This window comes from Micromesistius poutassou, assembly GCF_964030765.1.
Source record: "Micromesistius poutassou genome assembly, chromosome: 7".
Taxonomy (NCBI): domain Eukaryota; kingdom Metazoa; phylum Chordata; class Actinopteri; order Gadiformes; family Gadidae; genus Micromesistius; species Micromesistius poutassou.
Window position 1 is genome coordinate 5,160,308 of NC_140277.1, and position 20,267 is coordinate 5,180,574.

A 20,267-nucleotide genomic window follows, 5' to 3' on the forward strand; every position below is an offset into this window, starting at 1 on the left:
CCTGAACGTTGAAATGTGTTCACCTCGCCCATCTCTTCTCGAGGCTAACTGTTGGGCCCAGGGGCCCAGCTGCGCCGCTGGGATAGGGACGGTATCTTGTCGGGGAACCTGGAAGCCCCCCGCTCCCCCCAGCTTCAGTCCTCTGCTTGCAGCGATTGGCCGGCTCTGTGTGCATTGATAATGCTGAGTCACACCATGGCTACGGCGACAACATTCCCTCTGTGTCGCCCCCTACCCAAGAGACGGGGGGGGGGGGGGGGGGGGGGGGGGGGGGGGGGGTTAATACACGTCGTAATTTAGCGTTCCGGCGGTGCCCAGGACAGTCGGTTGGGCCGGCGGGCTTTGAGGAAGTCTGCACAAGGAGTTGTTGCTGTAATCCAAGATGGCCGTCATGACACAGCAGGGCCTTGCTAACGATCCTGACCAAAGTTCCCCCTTTTTCTCTCTCTCTTATCCCTCCACCAACTGCCCGAGCGCTGTGCGTCTGAGGAGATAAGGGGGGGGGGGGGGGGGGGGGGGCGGCCTCCAGTTAAAGGTGACTCAGCAGTGGTCCACAGCATGCAGTCTCTCCTGAGATAAGAGCGGCCGGGGGGGGCCTGCGGGGAGGAAGGGATCCTGGGAGCGTGTGGTGGTGGGGCCTGAGGGCTGTTTACACCTTGTTTTGTTAAGTGTTGAAATTTCATGGATGGTCTTTCCATTTAGAAATGTTCTTTATAAAGGTGGTCTTTCCGTTCAGAAATGTTCTTTATAAAGGAGTCTGTCCTCTTTTTTAATAGAAGCCACTTGTGTTCTCAGAGCGGTGTAACTTCTTCAAAATTTATATATTAAACTGTTGCATTTTATTTTAGGATTGTGGTTAGAATAACCTATCTAGGGACGGGTATTGCAAATTAGCATGAGCTCCAAATACATAATGTAATCCATCAGACAAACTGTATGGTGTGTCTGTATTTGTCCCTATTCAGTAACCCTAACTGACCAACTAATCAATTGGCCGTTGGTCATACACAGAATATGAAAAAATGCCAGCTCCACTTCCTAGAAATGGTATATATTGAAGAAGTGAGAGTGAAGATCAGATATTGAAGATGACAAATGATTTGCTTTAGAAAATAAGAAAACACGTAATTATTTATTTAGCGCTCCCATTAATATTTATCCACAGTTCATATTTCTAGATGATGTGAGATGGTATCAGGGCACTCGGCTCACAATGTGGCGTTCACTACTTACCGATGTGCACTTGATTGACTCGGAAAATTGGCAACACAGCCGAGAGCTGCGAGTCATTATTAAACAACTTAAAAAGAGCTCATATAGCAGTCTTAACACACACACCGCAGAAGGTTGCACTCGAATGCACAGCACACGTATGTGATGGATCTAGTACCAATGATGAGAGAGAGAGCGTGGACCAGGGAGCTGTAGCTGTACGCCCAAATCACATCTCCAAACGCATGTGTACCGTCAACTCTGAAACCCCTTTCAGTGTCTCCTGTTGGGTAATGGTTTAAAGATATCGCTATAATACTCAGCTGGCATTGTGTCCTGCTGGACACTTCTATTAAGGAAAACCAGGCCAGGTATAATGGGTAAATTGTTGAACAGACATGAATTTCCATGGTTGCGTTATTCCCCTTTATTCCCATGTAAATAGCATTTAATGCAGGGTCACACTGTTTCAAAAGGATACAGTAGGAGTAATACAATGTAATACAAATACCCCTAAAACAGGGTATACATCAGTTAAAGAAGAATGCAGTGTAATACGAGGGCACTTGTTGGCTTGTTAATCCAGCAACTAAATAGATAAAACATTGTGTGTGCACCCACACACCTACACACACACCCACATGCACACACATGTGCCACGCACACACACACACACACACACACACACACACACACACACACACACACACATGTGCACATATGCACATAAATAACCTCATTATATTGGAAAGAAAGCAGATGTTTAAAAAAAGCAGTGTTAATTTCATGGACTGTTTCAGCAGCGCACCAGAACAGGTGACAGACGGGGAGCTGCCCATATGCAAGTGAGGAGTCCCCTTCGTCCCCCTCTGTATACGAAATAAATAAATAAACAATGAATGGTCCACTCTCCCGCTCGCCTCATCCCATCTCATGCATGGCTGCCAGTAATGGTCTACTGGGTGTCAGCTCTTATTGGCACGATACAAAGCAAGTGCCAAGTGCCAGCGCCAAGGCTCCCCCAGCAAACTCGGCCTCTGGATAAAAGCAAGCAAAATGCCTCAGTCGCACACACAGACACAGACATGCTGGGCTGGAACGAGGAAGTGCAGTGGAGAGGGGAGGGACCGAGGGCAGAGTTCCATGGGGCTGCCGCGGCGCTGCGAACTTCTGCACATGGAGCCGGGGAGAGCTGGAAGAACTTCATATTGCAAACTCAAGGAATAGCAGGTACAGTGAGCCCTCGTCTTGCTTCTCGCCGAAAGGGAAACATTTTGAATATGTGTATGAAGTTGTGTGTCTTCGCCCCGCGCCGTTGTGCGTGGAGAGCAGGGAGCACCTGGGAAACGCTGTCCTTAGTTTCAGCGCAGGTGCGCCCCAGCATCTATTCCTGTCTGGCGCGTCTAACTGCCAGCCGGTATAACGGAATTCACAAGTTGAGATAAGTGTTGAGATATAAATTATTTGCCTAATTGTATTATTTAGGGCCATAAAATGTAAAATCTTTGGAAAACTCATTGTTCCCGATTTCCCATTCCTACTTTTGGAAATGTTGGGATTTATCTTTCACTACTGTAACATTTTCATTACTCAAGGGATTATCAAATCAATTTAAGGGAGAGTTTTACGTTTATGTTATTGTTTATCTGCCTATTTCTGTACTTTTTCAGTACATCGCGCTATGACACCTGTTGCGACGATTTCCGCACTTTGGTGCTGACTGAAAAGTCAAATAACTATATATATATATAAAAAAACAAGAACAGTTATAAACTTCATATTCAAATATAAACTTAGTAGAACGACTATTAACAGTTTGGTGGTTTAGCCTACTTGTAGCCTACGTCCTGTTTTAAATTAAGAGGAAATACCCGCTCAAAAGCAAGCAAAACAAATGATTTGACATCTTTCTCAACGTCTTTAACGTGAGAATCATCGATTATATTTCCCCGCTTCTTCTCCGTAAACATTGACATCCAAGTGGAGAGAAGGACAGCAACGGAGCTAACGAAAGCTCAAATGAAACCGTAAAGGACATGAGACTCCAGAACTTTCTACACAACCGATACGAGAGCTGGTCAGAAAATACCCATGAGTCAGATGAGTCAATTCTTGTCAATACTGAACGTCTTTAAGGAAGACGTTTAAAGAAAAGTTTTTTTTTTTACCTTCACCCCGTGAAACGTTTTGGTCTGTTTTCAAAACACTTTTTTATTCCATATGCCTATTTGATATTATAGCAATTCAGATGTTTATAAAGTTATTATAATCTTAATGTACTGTCATAAATGTAGGCCTATAGGTCTATTTTTATAGGATAACATTTTTTATTTTGCTTTAATCGATATGCATGTGCAGCCTTTAGCCTTTAGATGTCATTTTATTTAAATATAACTGACTTTATTCATAGCATATCAGTGAACTTTAAATTAGATCAAATGTATAGCCTATGTGGAAATCAAATAGGCTATAAGTAATCCTATGTATTCCACACTTCATTACAAAATGACCCTAAATCTACCCTATAAAAGCAATAAAAACAATAGATTACAGCATCGGAATGAGGAAAATGGCGCAAAGATGTGCGCAGATACCTCAGCTTCCTCGTCGCAAGAAAAGCAGGGAGGAAGAGGGGCCCCGGCGGTTATTAAAATGATCATGCAAATGAGGAAAACATCTTTTCACCCCTTAAAATGTTCAAGTGTCACCCTACCCACTCCTACGACATACGACTCTATTGATCTGCCACTTATTCCTGTAGAGCACCTGCATTACTGATGAGAACCTCTATATATTTACCCCATATTTGAATGAAAGGTGATCGGGCATCAAATCACATGGCAATGTGATTATGTTATTCCATTGTCATATTGGCATGGAATATTTTTATTATATATTTTTTATTTCAAATACTTAAATACTAAAATAATAATTTCATACTTGTAATTTGGGGCTTGAATTGGTCAACTTTCCTGTTGTATTTTCTGTACTACTACTACTACTACTATATGTTGTATTATCAACTTTGTAATCATCTGAAATCTGCTGTGAAATAGATCATAAACCTAAATGATTCAGCATTATATTATTAGTCGTTTGGAGCAGCCGCATATATTCTTGTCAGTTCTGATGTTCTGTATAGAAGATACAGAAGATGATCCACTAAGACGTATAAATATATTGGCTACTAGAGGCATTTATTTGTCCCTTACAGCTTGTGCACATATTGTGAACAATTAAAAAACTGCCAGAGAAGTTAAAATCTAAATAGTTTTTTATTGTATAATCTTATTTCATTTTATTAATGAACTACATTGCAGCAACAGACAACTAAACCACCCTAAATGAATGCACGTGAAAAGTTCTTATCAGAAATACAGAAGGCCTTGTTTTAGAGTTCCTTATATCTTCCAATTACATACACACACACACACACACACACACACACACACACACACACACACACACACACACACCCACACACACACACACACACACACACACATACACACACACGCGCACTTACACACAGAAACATACAAACACACACATACACGCACAAACCCACACACATACACATACATGCTCACTTACACACAGACACACATACACACACTCACACATACTGACAAGTTGGAGTGCTGCTGATTCATAGCATGGGGACCATATTTGCTGGTGTGGTCCCCATAGTCTCTTTTCAACCGTTTGACTGTGTGTGATCTCCACCCTGCAGGTCTGGCCTGATTTTCAGCAGACCTCCCCACCCCCTACCCCAGACCCCTACCCCACCAACACACACACAAACATGCTTGCACACACACACACACACACACACACACACACGCACACACACACACACACACACACACACACACACACAACTACCACCTCTGCCTGACATTGAAAAGCATGCACATAGAGACACACACACAAACACACCAAAAACATGCACACCACATTTTCTGAACCCACAAGCCTCTTCCTGCCTCTCCTCGCTTGTTCAACTAAGACCAAAACCTTTCCAGTTCTACATCGAAAGCTTCTAACCTTTATTTTCTCTATATGCTCCCAGTGCATGACCTCAGAGATATTCAGGCGCAGCCCCGACACCATCTACTGAAACCACCGGCTTCAACTGAACACCAGACACTCTGAAAGGTGTTTGTGTGGTGCAGTGTCAATAATAAAAAAAAAAGAAAAAGAGTTATAATCTGTGGACACACATGTGTTTTTCTCAAATGTAATTATTAATCTCACCAGTGCAGAATAGGCAAAAAAAATAATAATATGAAATACTAATGTAAACTTGGAAACTTGAACTTGGAAAAAAAACAAATATTGTGCTGGCTGTTGTCGGAACAAACAATTGCATCAGGGGCTCCACGACACGGTTTCCTCTTTCCACATGCCCACGCACACACACACACACACACACACACACACACACACACACACACACACACAGCCTGCGGTCGATTATAGGAATATTTGCATCGGAGCCCACCGACCCCGCCAACGTGTCCATGTTTCCTCTCTTATCTGCCATCTGCCTACGTTTAAACCGATACCAAAGTCAGACGAGAGATCACGCAGCTCCCACACGCCCAGCCTCACCCCACCTCCAGACTCCTCCAGATGCCCGAGACGCCAGGGTCCCTCGGACCGTCCCCGTCGCACGCGAGGCGGGCCCACGGGCCCACGGGCCTGACGAATCATGTGCACCGTTGACCCTTTATCCACCCCTACCACCACCCCCCCCCCCCCCCCCCCTTCACAGGCGTGTGTCCGCGGAAGGAGGTGGGGTGGTAGACAGCGGCCTCATGACTTATGTCGCCGGTCCGTTGTGCGTTGCGAAAGAGCCACGCAACCCCCCCCCCCCCCCCCCCTCCCGCTCTCCCTCAACGCTTCCCTAGTGTTTGTTCCAAGTGTGTGGAGCCATCTGTCTGTCAAACAGGAAGAGCTAGGGTTCCCCCCATGGGCTTGTCTCGCTATTTTGGGGCACCCCCGCGTCTCCCTGCGTGGCTCCTGCTGCTGCTGCTGCTGTGGCTTGGACCGGGCTACGGCCCCGCCAGGGGTTTTCTTGAAGTGGCAGAGCCGAGGGCCCGGGCTGCTGGGGCCCCATCTGCTGCAGGCATCGGGGGCCATTCATAATTAATACGGCCGCGTGCACTTGTGACTCCTCACATATGCAGGTTCTGGCCGGAGTGAGGGCTCTGTGTGAGCACGCTCGCCTTGTGTGTGTGTGTGTGTTTTTTCTTTTTTAAGATAACAAACCCCTCTCCTTTGGCCTGCTCTTTTTTTTCTTGGGTCTCTCTGTACTTTCACTTTTTGTTCACTTTTTGTCTCTTTTTCTGTCTCTGTACTCGTCTGTCTGTACTCGTCTATCTCTGTCTTTCGGTCTCTCTGCCCTTGTCTGTCTTTCTGTCTCTCTGTACTTCCATCTGTCTTTCTGTCTCTCTGCCCTCGTCTGTGTCCGTCTCTCTGTTCTCATCTGTCTGTCTTTCATTCTCTGTGTACTCATCTGTCTGTCCTTCTGTCTCTCTGTACTCATCTTTGTCCTGTCTGTCTCTGGCCCCCTTCCTGCTGTCCTTGTACCACCTTCAGTTTCACACATTACACCCTCCGTTCCCAATCTACAGCAATATTTATTTTCACCCTTTCACTCTCTCTCTCTCTCTCTCTCTCTCTCTCTCTCTCTCTCTCACACCCACTCTCCATCTCTTTTTTTTCCCTCTTGCTGTCTCTGTCTTTGTCTGTGATTGCAGCTCGGTGCGGCGCGGCGTGTGTGCCCTGGGCCCAGCGATGCGTGCGGTGTAAATTAGAGCGAACACGAGCGCGGATCAGCCGGTCGCCACCGCACGCTCAGCCTTGCCGCTGACCCCGGGGGCCGCCTCATTTTCTGCTTAATTTTGCGGCAGTCAGTTTGCATTTTTGGATGATTATGTGGCAGGAAATTAACAATAAATAACAAATGTGGACTGAAAGCCTCCCCCCCACCCGCTCCTTTCCCTGCCGTAACGCCCTCCCCCTCCACCCCTCCCCCCCGGCCCCAGCCCCAGCCGGGCCCCCCCACCAGCCCCAGCTCGGCTGCCCCCTCCCAGGAGCCGAGGCGCGGGCCTCTGTCACACTCCTAATGAAAGTGTCTGTGATTGTAATGTAATAGGGGCGTGCGCGGCGGCGGCGGTGGCTGCGCTGACAGGAGTGATCTGGTTGGGGGTGACGGTGTAGGAGCTTCACGGAGAGAGGGTTCACCTCTTTGCCCCCTCCGCCACCACCACCCCCACCAAACCCCTGCACCCTGTTATTTCTCTAATGCTGTTTCCATCGCGCACTCTTGATTGAAAAACTCACACAGCCATCTCAATCCCTCTCTCTTTCTCTCCATCTCTCTCTCTCCCCCGCTAGAGTACCTCCACCGAATGGAGACAGAGGAGGCCCAGGACATGTCCCACATGCCAGGTAGGGCAGGTTTGGGTGGGGCAGTGTGGGATCATATAGTAGCAGTCGTGGTAGTAGTACTTGTAGTAGTAATGCAATCGGCCTGAAAAACAAATACACAAATACGGTCATTGTGTCCACTGTCTTGAAACGGAACACTTTGGTGAGTAACGGTTGTTTCCGTGGTGCTCCCCCCTCCCCCCGACTTCCTCCCCTCCTGCCCCCCCCCCACCTTCTCCTCTCAGGCAGGGACAGTCCACCCATCAACGACGTGTCTGAGGAGACGGACGAGCCCATGGCGGTCCCTGAGGACCTGTCGGCCAGCTCGGGCCTCCAGCACCAGAACAACAGGGGGGAGAAAGGTATGGAGCCATTCCCTCGCTTTCTTTACCCCGATCCTAGCCCTAACTCCAGCCCCAGCCCGAACCCCAAACCCTACCCCCACTCTTCCCCCACTCCTTGTTCACCTACAAAAATGCAGAACTGTATTTCTTTTTTTTTTTGGGGGGGGGGGGGGGGGGAGAATAAATAGGAGGTACACATTTTAATTAATACTTTTTTATTGAATTAAAAATGTATAGAACATAATAATTATTTTTATATTCTGGAATTAACTGACAGAACTCAAAACTCAATATTTGATTTAACTTTATAATGGAATTTTAAGATCACCTATTTGAAAGTGTGCAAAAACATAAACACACTAATAACTGAAAAAAACTGAAAAAAATAAAATATCAGAAAGAGTAAACGGGTAATTAGGGGCAATGTCAATATCAAAAGCACTAAACCCTAACTGCTGTAATATCTTTAATTCCTGTAACATCCAGTGGGAGAGTTATTAACCTCCGCAAATCCTTAAGAAAAATTAACTCACATCTCCATGGAGTTGCATTTAGGTCACTGGCAAATAAAAATATACAAATAAATAAATATTTATGGCATGTGAAAGAGAATCTTAAGGAATAGCTAATGTGGCCTTGATTTGAATATGCAAACATTAAGCCAGGGAATATCATGGCACCAATGTCATAAAGGACAGAGATGAGGGGAATCGCATCTGTAGCATCTCAGCTCTCCGGACATGGTCTTCTGGCTGACAAACCAGGAAGTGTTTCAGATGAAGAAAGTGTTTCAGATTACTTAAAGGGAAAACATCCTCATTGGTAAGTGCTGGTGTCACAGCACAAACTTAATAGAGCTGATTGGTTGGAGTACAGAGGGATACATGTTTTTTATGTAAAATCTTCTTGAAATATATTTTAATATTTTTGTGTTATAATATGATATTTAAAATGATATTCCAAAGCTGTGTTTTTGATAATGTAGTTTAATAAATAGGATCATTGTGATTATAAAACAGCAGCCGAAATTAAAGAAATAGAAAGCAAGTCGTCAGTGTTTTTCCACTTCAGTAACGGCAGAGATAAATGCAGCATGCAAGGTAACACACAGTGTCACAAAATAAGATGTCAGAGGAAACTGAAATAGGATGTGTAAGAGTTTCCTAAGAAGATGCTGCCATCAGACAACATTTCAACACTCATGGAGATAAAGAGTTCAGGAACACAGAGCCATGTCGAGAGATCAGCCAGCATCCCACCACATAGGTCACACACCTGCCTGCATGCACACATACATACATACACACACACACACACACACACACACACACACACACACACACACACACAAGCTTGCACACGCGCAAACGACACACACACACACACACTCTTGCATGCAAACACGTACACGCGTACACAGACAAACACGCACAATTAAAAACACACTCACACAAACACACACATGCATGCACACATACATGCACACTAATGCACAATTGGACACACCCACACACAAAAGATGCACACTCACACACACACACACACACACACACACACACACACACACACACACACACACACACACACACACACACATGCTTACTCATGCTTACTCATTCCAAAATGAACATATTGATGCATCCCTGCTCACTTTCATTGTGACAGAAAGGTAAACGGGAACTTTGTACTCAGCCCAGTAAAGATTTTCTATAATCAGGATCTTCAAAAGTGACAAATAGAAAAGGTGTCAGATCAAGGTTTTAAATATATATATTTATTATATTTCTTCTTCATTCTTTGTGGATTATCTTTACGTGCAATGGCATATTACATTTACCTTCTAGAACTTTCTCGAACTTACGTAGTTGTCTGTGTATGAGCTTCCTGAGCGACCCAAGCAGAGCATAAAAGCGCTCAAATTCTATTGGCTAGTGAAAAGCATGCAACTAAAAATAACTTAATACGAGATGCTAGTGATCATTTTGGAGACGCTTAGCTTATCAGCCAAAAAGTTCCCAAAAACAGAATACTTGAAAAGGAAACCAAAAAAGAGACTGAGAAGCAAGGGAGCAGCCAGCTCGGTTGAGTGTGTCGAAGGCCTGGTGGTTTAACACGTGTGGTTCCACTACCTTGCGCACTGGGCTATTTTCAGGCAGCGAGAGCAGCGCAGAGCCCTCGCACACAGGAACCTCCGGTGGGTTCCTTTTAATGCCACACCGCTACATGCAAGAGCTCTCAAACACCTTCTTTCCCTCTATCTTCCTGAGAACTCAATTTTTACCTATTGTATAGGATTTTCTTTATAAGATTTCACTCATTTTTATATCAATATTTGTTCTTTTATTTAGACTAGTTTTGATTTAGTGTTTTTTAGTGAGTTAATATTATTTTATGACTCTCTATTTTGAGGATTTAAGTTTAAAGGTCATCAAGAGACGCCTCTATTGTTGTTAGCCTTTTGGGTTGTGTTAAGAGTGTTGCTCCAAAAATGAGTAAATCAGGATGTGTAACCAACACATGAAATGAGGTAAAAGCTCTTCTTCCTATTCCCAATTTAGTCTCAACTTCCCCATATCCCTGAGAATCTGCAGCCCAGCAGTCATAGTTCCCTATGCCTTTATGTGCTTCTGGCCTAGTCTTTCCTATACAGTCTGGTATGTCGCAGCACTATCCTTCTCCAGTTGGACATTTATAAACTAGACATATTTTATTTTGAAGTTAGTTCATAAATATGAATATATTAAATTTAAGGCAATCTTTTTCAATTTTTTCAATTATTGATCGCATCAGTTTTCCTTCACCAGTATTTTAGTGAATCTATCATACTAGCCTTCCTTATGCAATGAATGATGGTAACAGAGACTGAAAAACCTGGTCAGCTATGTTTAATTTGGCCCATAGATCTCTAAATTCATAGAACTTCCATGCAACAATTTCCAAGCAACAATTTCCAAGAAGCTAGCTGGAAAGGTACTGAAAGGACAGCGTGTGTCTCTAGGAATTTGTTATAGGTGAGATTATTTCAATCGAAAAAGTATTGAAGGGAGTACTTGGAAGAATAAATCAAACGGTATAACGTTAACGTTAATAAAAGCGATTTTGAATGATTCCAAGAACAGTTTATTAACTGCTCTGTGAATTTGAAAGCTAAGCAGTTCATTTGAATCCCAATTTTCACAACCATGTATCCCTCCCTTGCTCGGGTGAATCATGTGTCAGTTCAGTGAAAACAAGCCTCCTAACAAAAGTGATTTGCGTTTAGTTACAGGCTGTTTTACAATTCCTCGTCTGCGCTTCCCTTTCTGTCACTTCTCCATAATTCTTGGTATTTCAGTTACACCGGCCCCGTTTCTGAAGCTTCCCCTTTTCCCCATAGATTCCTATAATTCACGTTTGCCTCTTCTTCCTCTTGCCTTGTACAAACAAGAGTGTATGTGAGGAAATCAGGCAGCCACTGTGACATGCAAAACCACAGGCCTGCAGATATGGGACTTGCAAGATTGTGTGTTGTGTCAAAGTTTTGCCACAGCAACAGCAGGCAGGGAAAGAGAAACCTGACAACTTGACACACAGGACACTTCCCTATTCGGACAACTGGGAACAAAGCATCCACAGTGGTCGTTCATTTGTGTGCAGAACAAGGTCTGATACACAACATAGGTTTTTTTGACCCTGTGATATGACTTCTCAACCGTGTTAAAGTGTGGCCCTACATGTATGTTTGTACGTGACTGCACTTTTGTGTGCATTTGAGAGATGTGTAGATAGAGCTAGGGAGGAGGGAGGAGGGAGGAAGAGGGAGACGGAGAGAGTGAGAGAGAGAGAGAGAGAGAGAGAGAGAGAGAGAGAGAGAGAGAGAGAGATGATGAAATTGAATTCATTACACCCCTTTGGTCTTCTCTCCACCCTGGTTTCCCCAGTAACACGGTTTCCTGTCTCAGTGTTTCCTGTTTATCTCGCTGTTGGTTGTTTTACAAAAGACTCCGCGGTGTCAGATGGAGACACAAAGTGCGTTCCTTCATTCCCTCACTGACATGTGTAAAACCTCAATGTACGTCGTTCGTAGCCGGTATACATGTACATATTTAAAGATGACAGGTGCACATTTAATATTTTAGTAACATCGTCATCTAATTTTCAGTTTATTGAAAACGAATTGACATGCAATGAGTAGTTATCTTGAATCAAAATCTTTTAGAATTTAACCTAAACGGAAAGGTTCTTGTGATGCAGTTACCGTCCGCACTGGCAGCCAATAACGGTTCAATGCGCCAGATCATCTGTGTTTTGTCACGTTTGCACAAACCCATATTAGAAAGCATATGAGTAAAGTAGGCCATGCCATTTCACCTTATCTTCAAATTCACCCTATGTAGTTATTGCAACCTGGGCTGGGCCGACCTCAGAGAGCCTTTGTTCTTGTTGTCTGTGTGTAGTACTTTTATAAGATGTCAAATGCAAAAGAACCACGCTGGGATTCTAAAACGTGGCCCCTCCCCTTGCCCTCTTTTCCAGCCTGTAACATTAAAGTTGAGGCGCGCAGTGACGAGGAGAACGGGCTCGCCTGTGACATCAATGGCGAGGAGGAGTGTGCGGAAGACTTGCGCGTGCTCGGGGCCTCAGGGGTGAACGGCTCCCAGGCGGGCCCCGACTCCAAGGGCTACTCCTCGGCCGGGGGCATCCGCCTGCCCAACGGGAAGCTCAAGTGTGATATCTGTGGGATAGTTTGCATTGGCCCCAATGTGCTGATGGTGCACAAGCGCAGCCACACTGGTAAGCACCTGTGATACTTACCCGCCCCCGCACCTCCCCATACCTGCTGCTGTGCTCTCCGTTTGGCCCGCGGAGTGCCAGGGTCTCGGTGGGGAAAACACACGCACCTTATGTGGAGGTCCATTGGCGACTGTCACAATGGCTTCAAATGATCGAATATTGGCCTTGTCAGAATTATTATCATGGGATACATGCAAGGTAATGAGGATGGATTGACACAGATTGTGAGCAAGCCCCCTGAGGTAACTATTTGAGATAGACAGTTCCTTCTTGCTATTCAACCCCATGATTGACTTAGATCCCATAAGTATGCTGTACATCTGGTGTTGAGTTGCAGCGTCATTAGTTATCAATGTGATTATCTGTACATGGATGCCTCTTAAGAGTGGGTAATAGACTCTGACATTATCATTAGCCCCTGTTAGTTTTAGTCTTTATCTAAATCATTTGAGAACTCCTTAATGGCAACCAATAGTATTTTATGGGGTTGACAGATTATTTAAATGCAAGAAACGTTTTGTCAATCGTCTGCCACATTTAAATGGAATCTCTCCGGGAGGAGAAAATGATATGACTTTAAAAGTTTTTTAAATTCAAAATTCATATCCCATCGTAATAAACCAAAACCAGTGGCGAGGAACCATTTTCAAAAAGGCACTTAACTGCCAAGCTTTTAAAAACTAATGAAACCCAAAATAGAAGAAAGGAACACTCGACATATGCAAATGCAGAGGAACTTACAATAAAAGATATAATGAAGTGTCTCCATTTTAAATAGAAAATACTCTCCGGTGGGTTCTTTGCTCCTGAAATGCATTTTTAATGAGTTCCCTTTTTTCTATAGATTTTTGCTGCTTCACTGGTGACTCTTATTTTATGCGGCGGGGCTGGGTGGAGGGGGGGGAGGCGTATTAAAACGTCCTCACAGAATGCCACAACACGGCGGTGGCTGGATATTGGTTTATTCCAAACGCGCTGATCAGGAAGACTGGCTCTCAACACAAAGTGTTTCCTTTTTCGCTTTATTCAAATGAGGCAGAATTTGCATTGTGATGTGGCGTTCTTATTTTAGCGATGAAGAAGAGCGGGAAAAAAATGAGATTTTCAGATCAAATTGACCCAGGCAATGGTGCGTCACGGTAGTGGCAGGCCTAGTCTGAGAGACGGCTGTTGTTCGATCAGAGTGCGGGAACTCAGCGGGGCAAAGCAGGGGCTGTGCTGTGGTGGGGGGGCGGTGGTGGGGGGCTGATCAGGCTGGGTGGTGGTGGTGGTGCTGGTGGTGATATGTGGGGGGATGGAGTATGTGAAACCCCTTCCAGACAGTGCTGTCTGTTTGTTTTTGTGTGACTTGATCTTGAACCATCCTTCTGTATTCAAGTTGATTGATGAGACTTCTTGACCTCCTTGGCCTCGCAAGAGTTCAACTTTAAAAGATAGTTCTGTCTAGGATCTTAAATCGGAAGATCTTACTTATGGTGTCGACACTACGATTATTGCATCTTTATCGCACCTTTACTGAGTGGATGGTGGATTCTCCCGAGGATATCATATTCTGAAAAATAAATCAGAAAAAAACACTTTAGTTAAACACATATGTACATCGATCCCATTGCAGCCTCAAGCCATGCCATTACAGTTTCAGTTTTCTGTCGTAGATAAAATCGCATTTCTTAACCCTCATCAATAACTAGATTATTGATTTCAAATGTACCATTCAGAACAATTGATGACTGCTGATAGCATGTGTATGATATTTACTTATCTTTAAATGTACAATAAGCAGTTCTACAAATAACTATTTAGGCTTGTGCATCAGAATGCATCTTGGGATTTTTTGTTGGCTAAATCCGCCATATTGAGAGGACTCAAAAGAGTTTTAGTACTGAACTGTACTAGGTGACTTTGTGTCCCATGCTCCTACACTTACAAAATGGAGGCGATTATTTCATGTTATTTATGTACAAGCCCTTTAAGTGTGTGTCTTGTGTGTGTGTGTGTGTGTGTGTGTGTGTGCTGCCCCCAGGAGAGCGTCCGTTCCAGTGTAACCAGTGCGGTGCGTCGTTCACCCAGAAAGGCAACCTGCTGCGTCACATCAAGCTGCACTCGGGGGAGAAGCCCTTCAAGTGTCACCTGTGTAACTACGCCTGCCGCCGGCGGGACGCCCTCACCGGACACCTCCGCACCCACTCTGGTGAGGCACACACACACACACACACACACACACACACACACACATACACACACACACACAGAAGCACAGATACACACACACACACACACACACACACACACACACAGAAGCAAAGATACACACACAGAAGCACATATAAACACACGCATACACACATACACACACACACACACACACACACACACACAGAAGCACAGATACACACACACACACACACACAGGCACATATAAACACAAGCATACTGACTAGTGATCGACCGATATATCAGCCGATATTTGCGTGTTTTATCGGCATCTGCCAATTTTTTCCGCAGATCTTTAATTAAAAAATAAATATTGAACAGACAGTTCAATAAATGTTCCTTTTTTTAATTTTTACAAGGACTTGTAACATGTGTTATCATCATTGTGTAATTTTATGATGTAAATTGAGGGAGCAAACGCAGTATCGGCTCCAAATATCGGCTCAAAAAAAACGGTATCGGCGTATCAGTTATCAGCTAAGGCTGATGGAAAAAAAACAGTATCAGTATCGGCACTAAAAAATCCATATCGGTCGATCTCTAATTACTGACACACACACACACACAAACACACACATAGATCCCCACACATAGATCCCCCCCCCCACACACACACACACACACACACACACACACACACACACAAATATATATACACGCAGATAAACACACAAATATACACAAATACATACACGCACACACACACACACACACACACACACACAACAAACACATACAAAAACACACAGCCACACACAAATATATACACACATGTACACACACACGTAAACACAAACACACATGCCAACAGTTCACAGATACACAAACACATACACACACACACACTCATAATTAAATAAAAATAATAATATAAAATAACATTGCAATTTGAAAACTCTACAACCACATACGGCTTCAGTGAGATTTCCTTATTTTGCCCCAGTGTAAAAAAAAGGGAAGTATCATTGTTTAAATGTGGCATCTGTGTTTGTTCTCACCCATCTTGAACCAGATGACACACAGCCACAATCTTATTGAAGCGAGATCCCCCCAGTTACATATTTCATTTCTTAATGTTATCCCTGAGTCCCCGTGTATAATTACCACTGCACAGGCACTGGGCGTATTATCAAAAAACACAAAAGTTTAACATTGCACAAAAATAAGCTTTCCTGGTTTACCAAAGATGCCATTCCTGTGTTTACTGATAGAGCAACGTTTGGTTGCTTTTGTCCTTGTTTTAACGCCGTAGTCGGAAAGCCCCACAAGTGTGCGTACTGTGGGCGGAGCTACAAGCAGCGCAGCTCTCTTGAGGAGCACAAGGAGCGATGTCATCACTACTTGCAGTGCATGGGCCTCCAGAACAGCATCTACACAGGTCCGTGTCCCCTCCCTGCCCTCCCCTTCCAGGCCTCCCTCAGCCCACCACCACTAAGCCAGCCACAGGCGACCTACTTCGCCCCCTGAGCACATGCTCTCACTATGCAGGTCACCACATCCATAGTGTCGCAACGACTGTTGAGACTGTTAAGTGACAATTTAGCAGGTCAGACCGAATTCGAGTAAAAGGACTTCTCTTTCCCTCTTATTTATTGTTTAATTGAAAGGTCACCCCAGTAGCGGCCTGCATTTTGTTCATGAAAAGAGAGGCTGCTAAATGTATAAATATATGAATAGATATTGCTTTGAGGTACAACAATTGAAACCTATCCCTTTTAGCAACATATTTTGAGTCTAAAGACAGTCTAAAGTCAGTAAACATTTCCATCTACAGTAGAAATGAGCCAAATGCTTCATATGTCTGAATCATTGTGCTCTGAGGGACTGATTTATTATTTTTGAAAAGGGTCAGATGTAATACACTTTTTGCCTCTAAAAACTCTAAAAATCATATTTTCTGTTTTGCTTTCCAGTAGTAAAGGAAGAAAGCAACCAGAATGAGCAGAGGGAAGACTTAAGCCAAACCGGATCTGAGAGAGCTCTGGTGCTAGACAGACTAGCTAATAATGTAGCTAAACGTAAGAGCACTATGCCTCAAAGGTTTATGGGTAAGGGCTGGAGTCTGCTTTTTTTGTATACAAACTAAATCTGTGCATTTTTACAAAAGAAAACCTGCTTAATTTAACATTTAGCTGGTCGAGCTATGAAATAATGTTTAAAATATTTTGCATTTTTAGAAGAGCATTACAATTTGCCATTTGCTCACTTTGTGGAATGCATGCTACGTACTCTGTAGTCTATATAAATAATTCCTAATAACCATTGTGCCATTAATAATTTCACGTATTGCATGTAAAAAAAGGAATTCTAAAAAACAAAAGCACTATGATGATTACACTAGTTGCTGTGTTACCAAGTTTGAATTGGACACAATTGGACACGAGGCTTTAGAAGTCTTCAATGCTTTTAACTATAACAACATTTCAGTTACTACCTCAACACGTGTAACACCCTAGAAAGATAGCCATCTCCAAAGCCTCAGGAATAAGTGTGAACTCTGTCTAGCACTGTGGCCCCACCCTCCTAACCCCTTCCCTCTGCTCCCCCCCCCCCTCAGGTGAGAAGCGTCTGTCGGAGCTGTCCTTCGAGGGCGGGGCTGTGGAGATGATCCAGCCCCACGTCATGGACCAGGCCATCAACAGCGCCATCAGCTACCTGGGGGCGGAGTCGCTGCGGCCGCTGGTGCAGACCTCCCCGGCCTCCTCCTCCGGGGGGGTCGGCGACGTGGCGCTGACCTCCATGTACGCCTCGCTGCATGGCAAGCTCCCCCAGCCGCCGCAGCCCGATGGCGGCGGCGGCGGCGGCCACGCGGGCAACGGCCTGTCGTCCAAAGACAGCGCCGCCGAGAACCTGCTGCTGCTCTCCAAGTCCAAGTCGTCCAGCGAGAAGGACGGCTCGGGCAGCCCCAGCGGCCAGGACTCCACCGACTCGGAGAGCAACAACGAGGAGCAGCGCTCCACCGCCCACAGCGGCGGCGGCGGAGGAGGCGGAGCCGGGGGCGGCGCGGGGGCGGGGCCGGGGCTCATCTACCTGGCCAACCACATGGGGTCGGGGGGTCTGCGCAACGGCGTGCTGCCCCTGGTGAAGGAGGAGCAGCAGAGGCAGCTGGCGGAGGCCATCCGGGCCAGCATGGAGCTGGCCTCGGAGGGCTTCAAGGTGGTGTCGGGCGACGGGGAGCAGGTGAGGGCGTACCGCTGCCAGCACTGCCGCGTGCTCTTCCTGGACCACGTCATGTACACCATCCACATGGGCTGCCACGGCTTCAGGGACCCCTTCGAGTGCAACCTGTGCGGCCACCGCAGCCAGGACCGCTATGAGTTCTCCTCCCATATGACCCGAGGGGAGCACCGCTACTGAGGGCCCTCGGTCCGTGGGGGGGGGGGGCCGTCCGCCAAGCAGACGAAATGTTTCATGTACATATAAGGAACGCTTGACCGATATTCACACACACACACACACACACACACACACACACACACACACACACACACACACACACACACACACACACACACACACACACACACACACAAATACACACACACACCCTTGCTCTCTGTTGCGTGCATACTCACTCATGCATTCAAACACACACACATACACACACACACACACACACACACACAAAGTTATTTAAAGACGTCATTGTAAAATACACTGTTATAGTTTTTATACCGAAAATGCATGTTTGTAGAATACCAAAAATGCAAATTGAACAGAGTAATGCTTTTTTTATATTGAGTTTCAGTGCCATGGAAAATGTGTGTGTCAATGTGCTGTTATTATAGCCTGTTAAAGTTCAACATTGCTATTTGGCATCATTGTGCTGTATTTAGGTGTGAGGTTGTTTATCTATTCATGGCAGCTGTATCATGTCTTCCTATTGATCTTTTTATATAAATATAAAATATCATAAAATATAAAAATATGATGATGCATAGGGATCCGAATAAATAATTCATTTTATATTGAAAGGATATTTAAAAAAATGACCTCTGCGTACTACCCCTTACTGTATTCAATATACACATATTATACTTTTTTTTTGTATTAAACATCTTGGTTTTATTGCCTTTCTTGTTGTTTAGGTCACAGTATGTTTTTGTATTTATTTGCGTTTATTTAGTTCTTCTAGAATAGTTATATTGACTGCATAATTCCTGTCCGACTGTATAACATGACATGAAGCTTAAAAACTGACTGCTGCTGGAATCCTTTCCTCCCTAAGTTCAAAGGTCACCTGGTTTCCGTGTTGTGTCTGCTGAGTGACATGTGTCTATTTGTCAATAAACAGTAGTGATAAAAGGTAATTTCATGCTTGCGAAATATAAATAAAATTGTATTTTACATAAGTGACTTATAGACAGTGTGTTTATTTTCTTTTTCAGTTTCATTATTATCATTCTCCTACTAAATTACATAAAGATTAAAATTAACTTTTGTACGTACAGTATACATTTTCAATATTTACACATAAACTATGTATCGTCTTCTCAGTTTTGCTGTTTGCAATTTGCAATGTAAATAAACAGCACATGTTAGTCCCCCGGGCCCCTCCGCTATGGAAGTAACTGCATTATGTACTGCATTAGTGCGTTTTACTATAATTAGTATTTACACTCTATAAATTATAGACTATATATATGCGTGTCCTCTCTGAAGGTAATGTAGGCCTACGACGGCCGTGGACGGAACTGCTTTTCCAGACTGGTTCATCACGACGTCCCATCACGATGGCCATTTTGCACGGGAGCATTGGAATACCATCTATTGTAGGCCTATTGGTAATTAAGCTTTTTAATTTTTACTTTATATCAATCGTGAAATAAGGTGTAATTATGAGAATACATTGTTGTGTTTGAAACGCCACAGCGTTTATCATGCGAGACGTGGCACAACAAAGTTTGATTCAGCCAAGGCTACGGCATATTTACGTTGAATTAGTATCGCCCACCAAAACATCCCATGATCGATTATCATTAACGATGATAATGTAGGCCTACAGGAATCCAGTGAGTCTGGGGGGCTTGCAGTGCGGGTGGGAGCACCATGGAGCTCCTCAGCTCCGTCACAGCTGCGTCCAGATGGCTGCTGCGAGATTCGTCAGAAAGGGGAAGCAGCTGCGGCCAGAGTTGAGTTCCCCACGCTTCGTTGGGACCTAACGGGGTAGGGAGGGTATTTGCATGAGAGGGATAATCTGGCCGACCAACTCCTAGCCAGAATCCCAAATCTCACTTCCTTTATTTTTTTTTCAGCCAGTCGACTGAAATAGTTATCTGAAATAGT

The 20,267-nt window shown here is 44.5% G+C and overlaps 1 protein-coding gene across 1 annotated transcript; it reads left to right on the top strand.

Moving 5' to 3' along the window:
* Positions 1–2,149: 2,149 nt before the first annotated feature.
* Positions 2,150–19,209, top strand: ikzf1 (IKAROS family zinc finger 1 (Ikaros); the record flags this gene model as incomplete). The annotated part of the gene is given in 10 exon segments (XM_084470883.1): positions 2,150–2,201; positions 2,204–2,251; positions 2,254–2,442; positions 7,618–7,671; positions 7,896–8,012; positions 12,510–12,767; positions 14,791–14,958; positions 16,234–16,359; positions 16,898–17,029; positions 17,539–19,209. Coding segments are annotated over 10 exon segments (1,944 nt in total). The 3' UTR covers positions 18,339–19,209.
* Between the last annotated feature and the right edge of the window lie 1,058 nt (positions 19,210–20,267).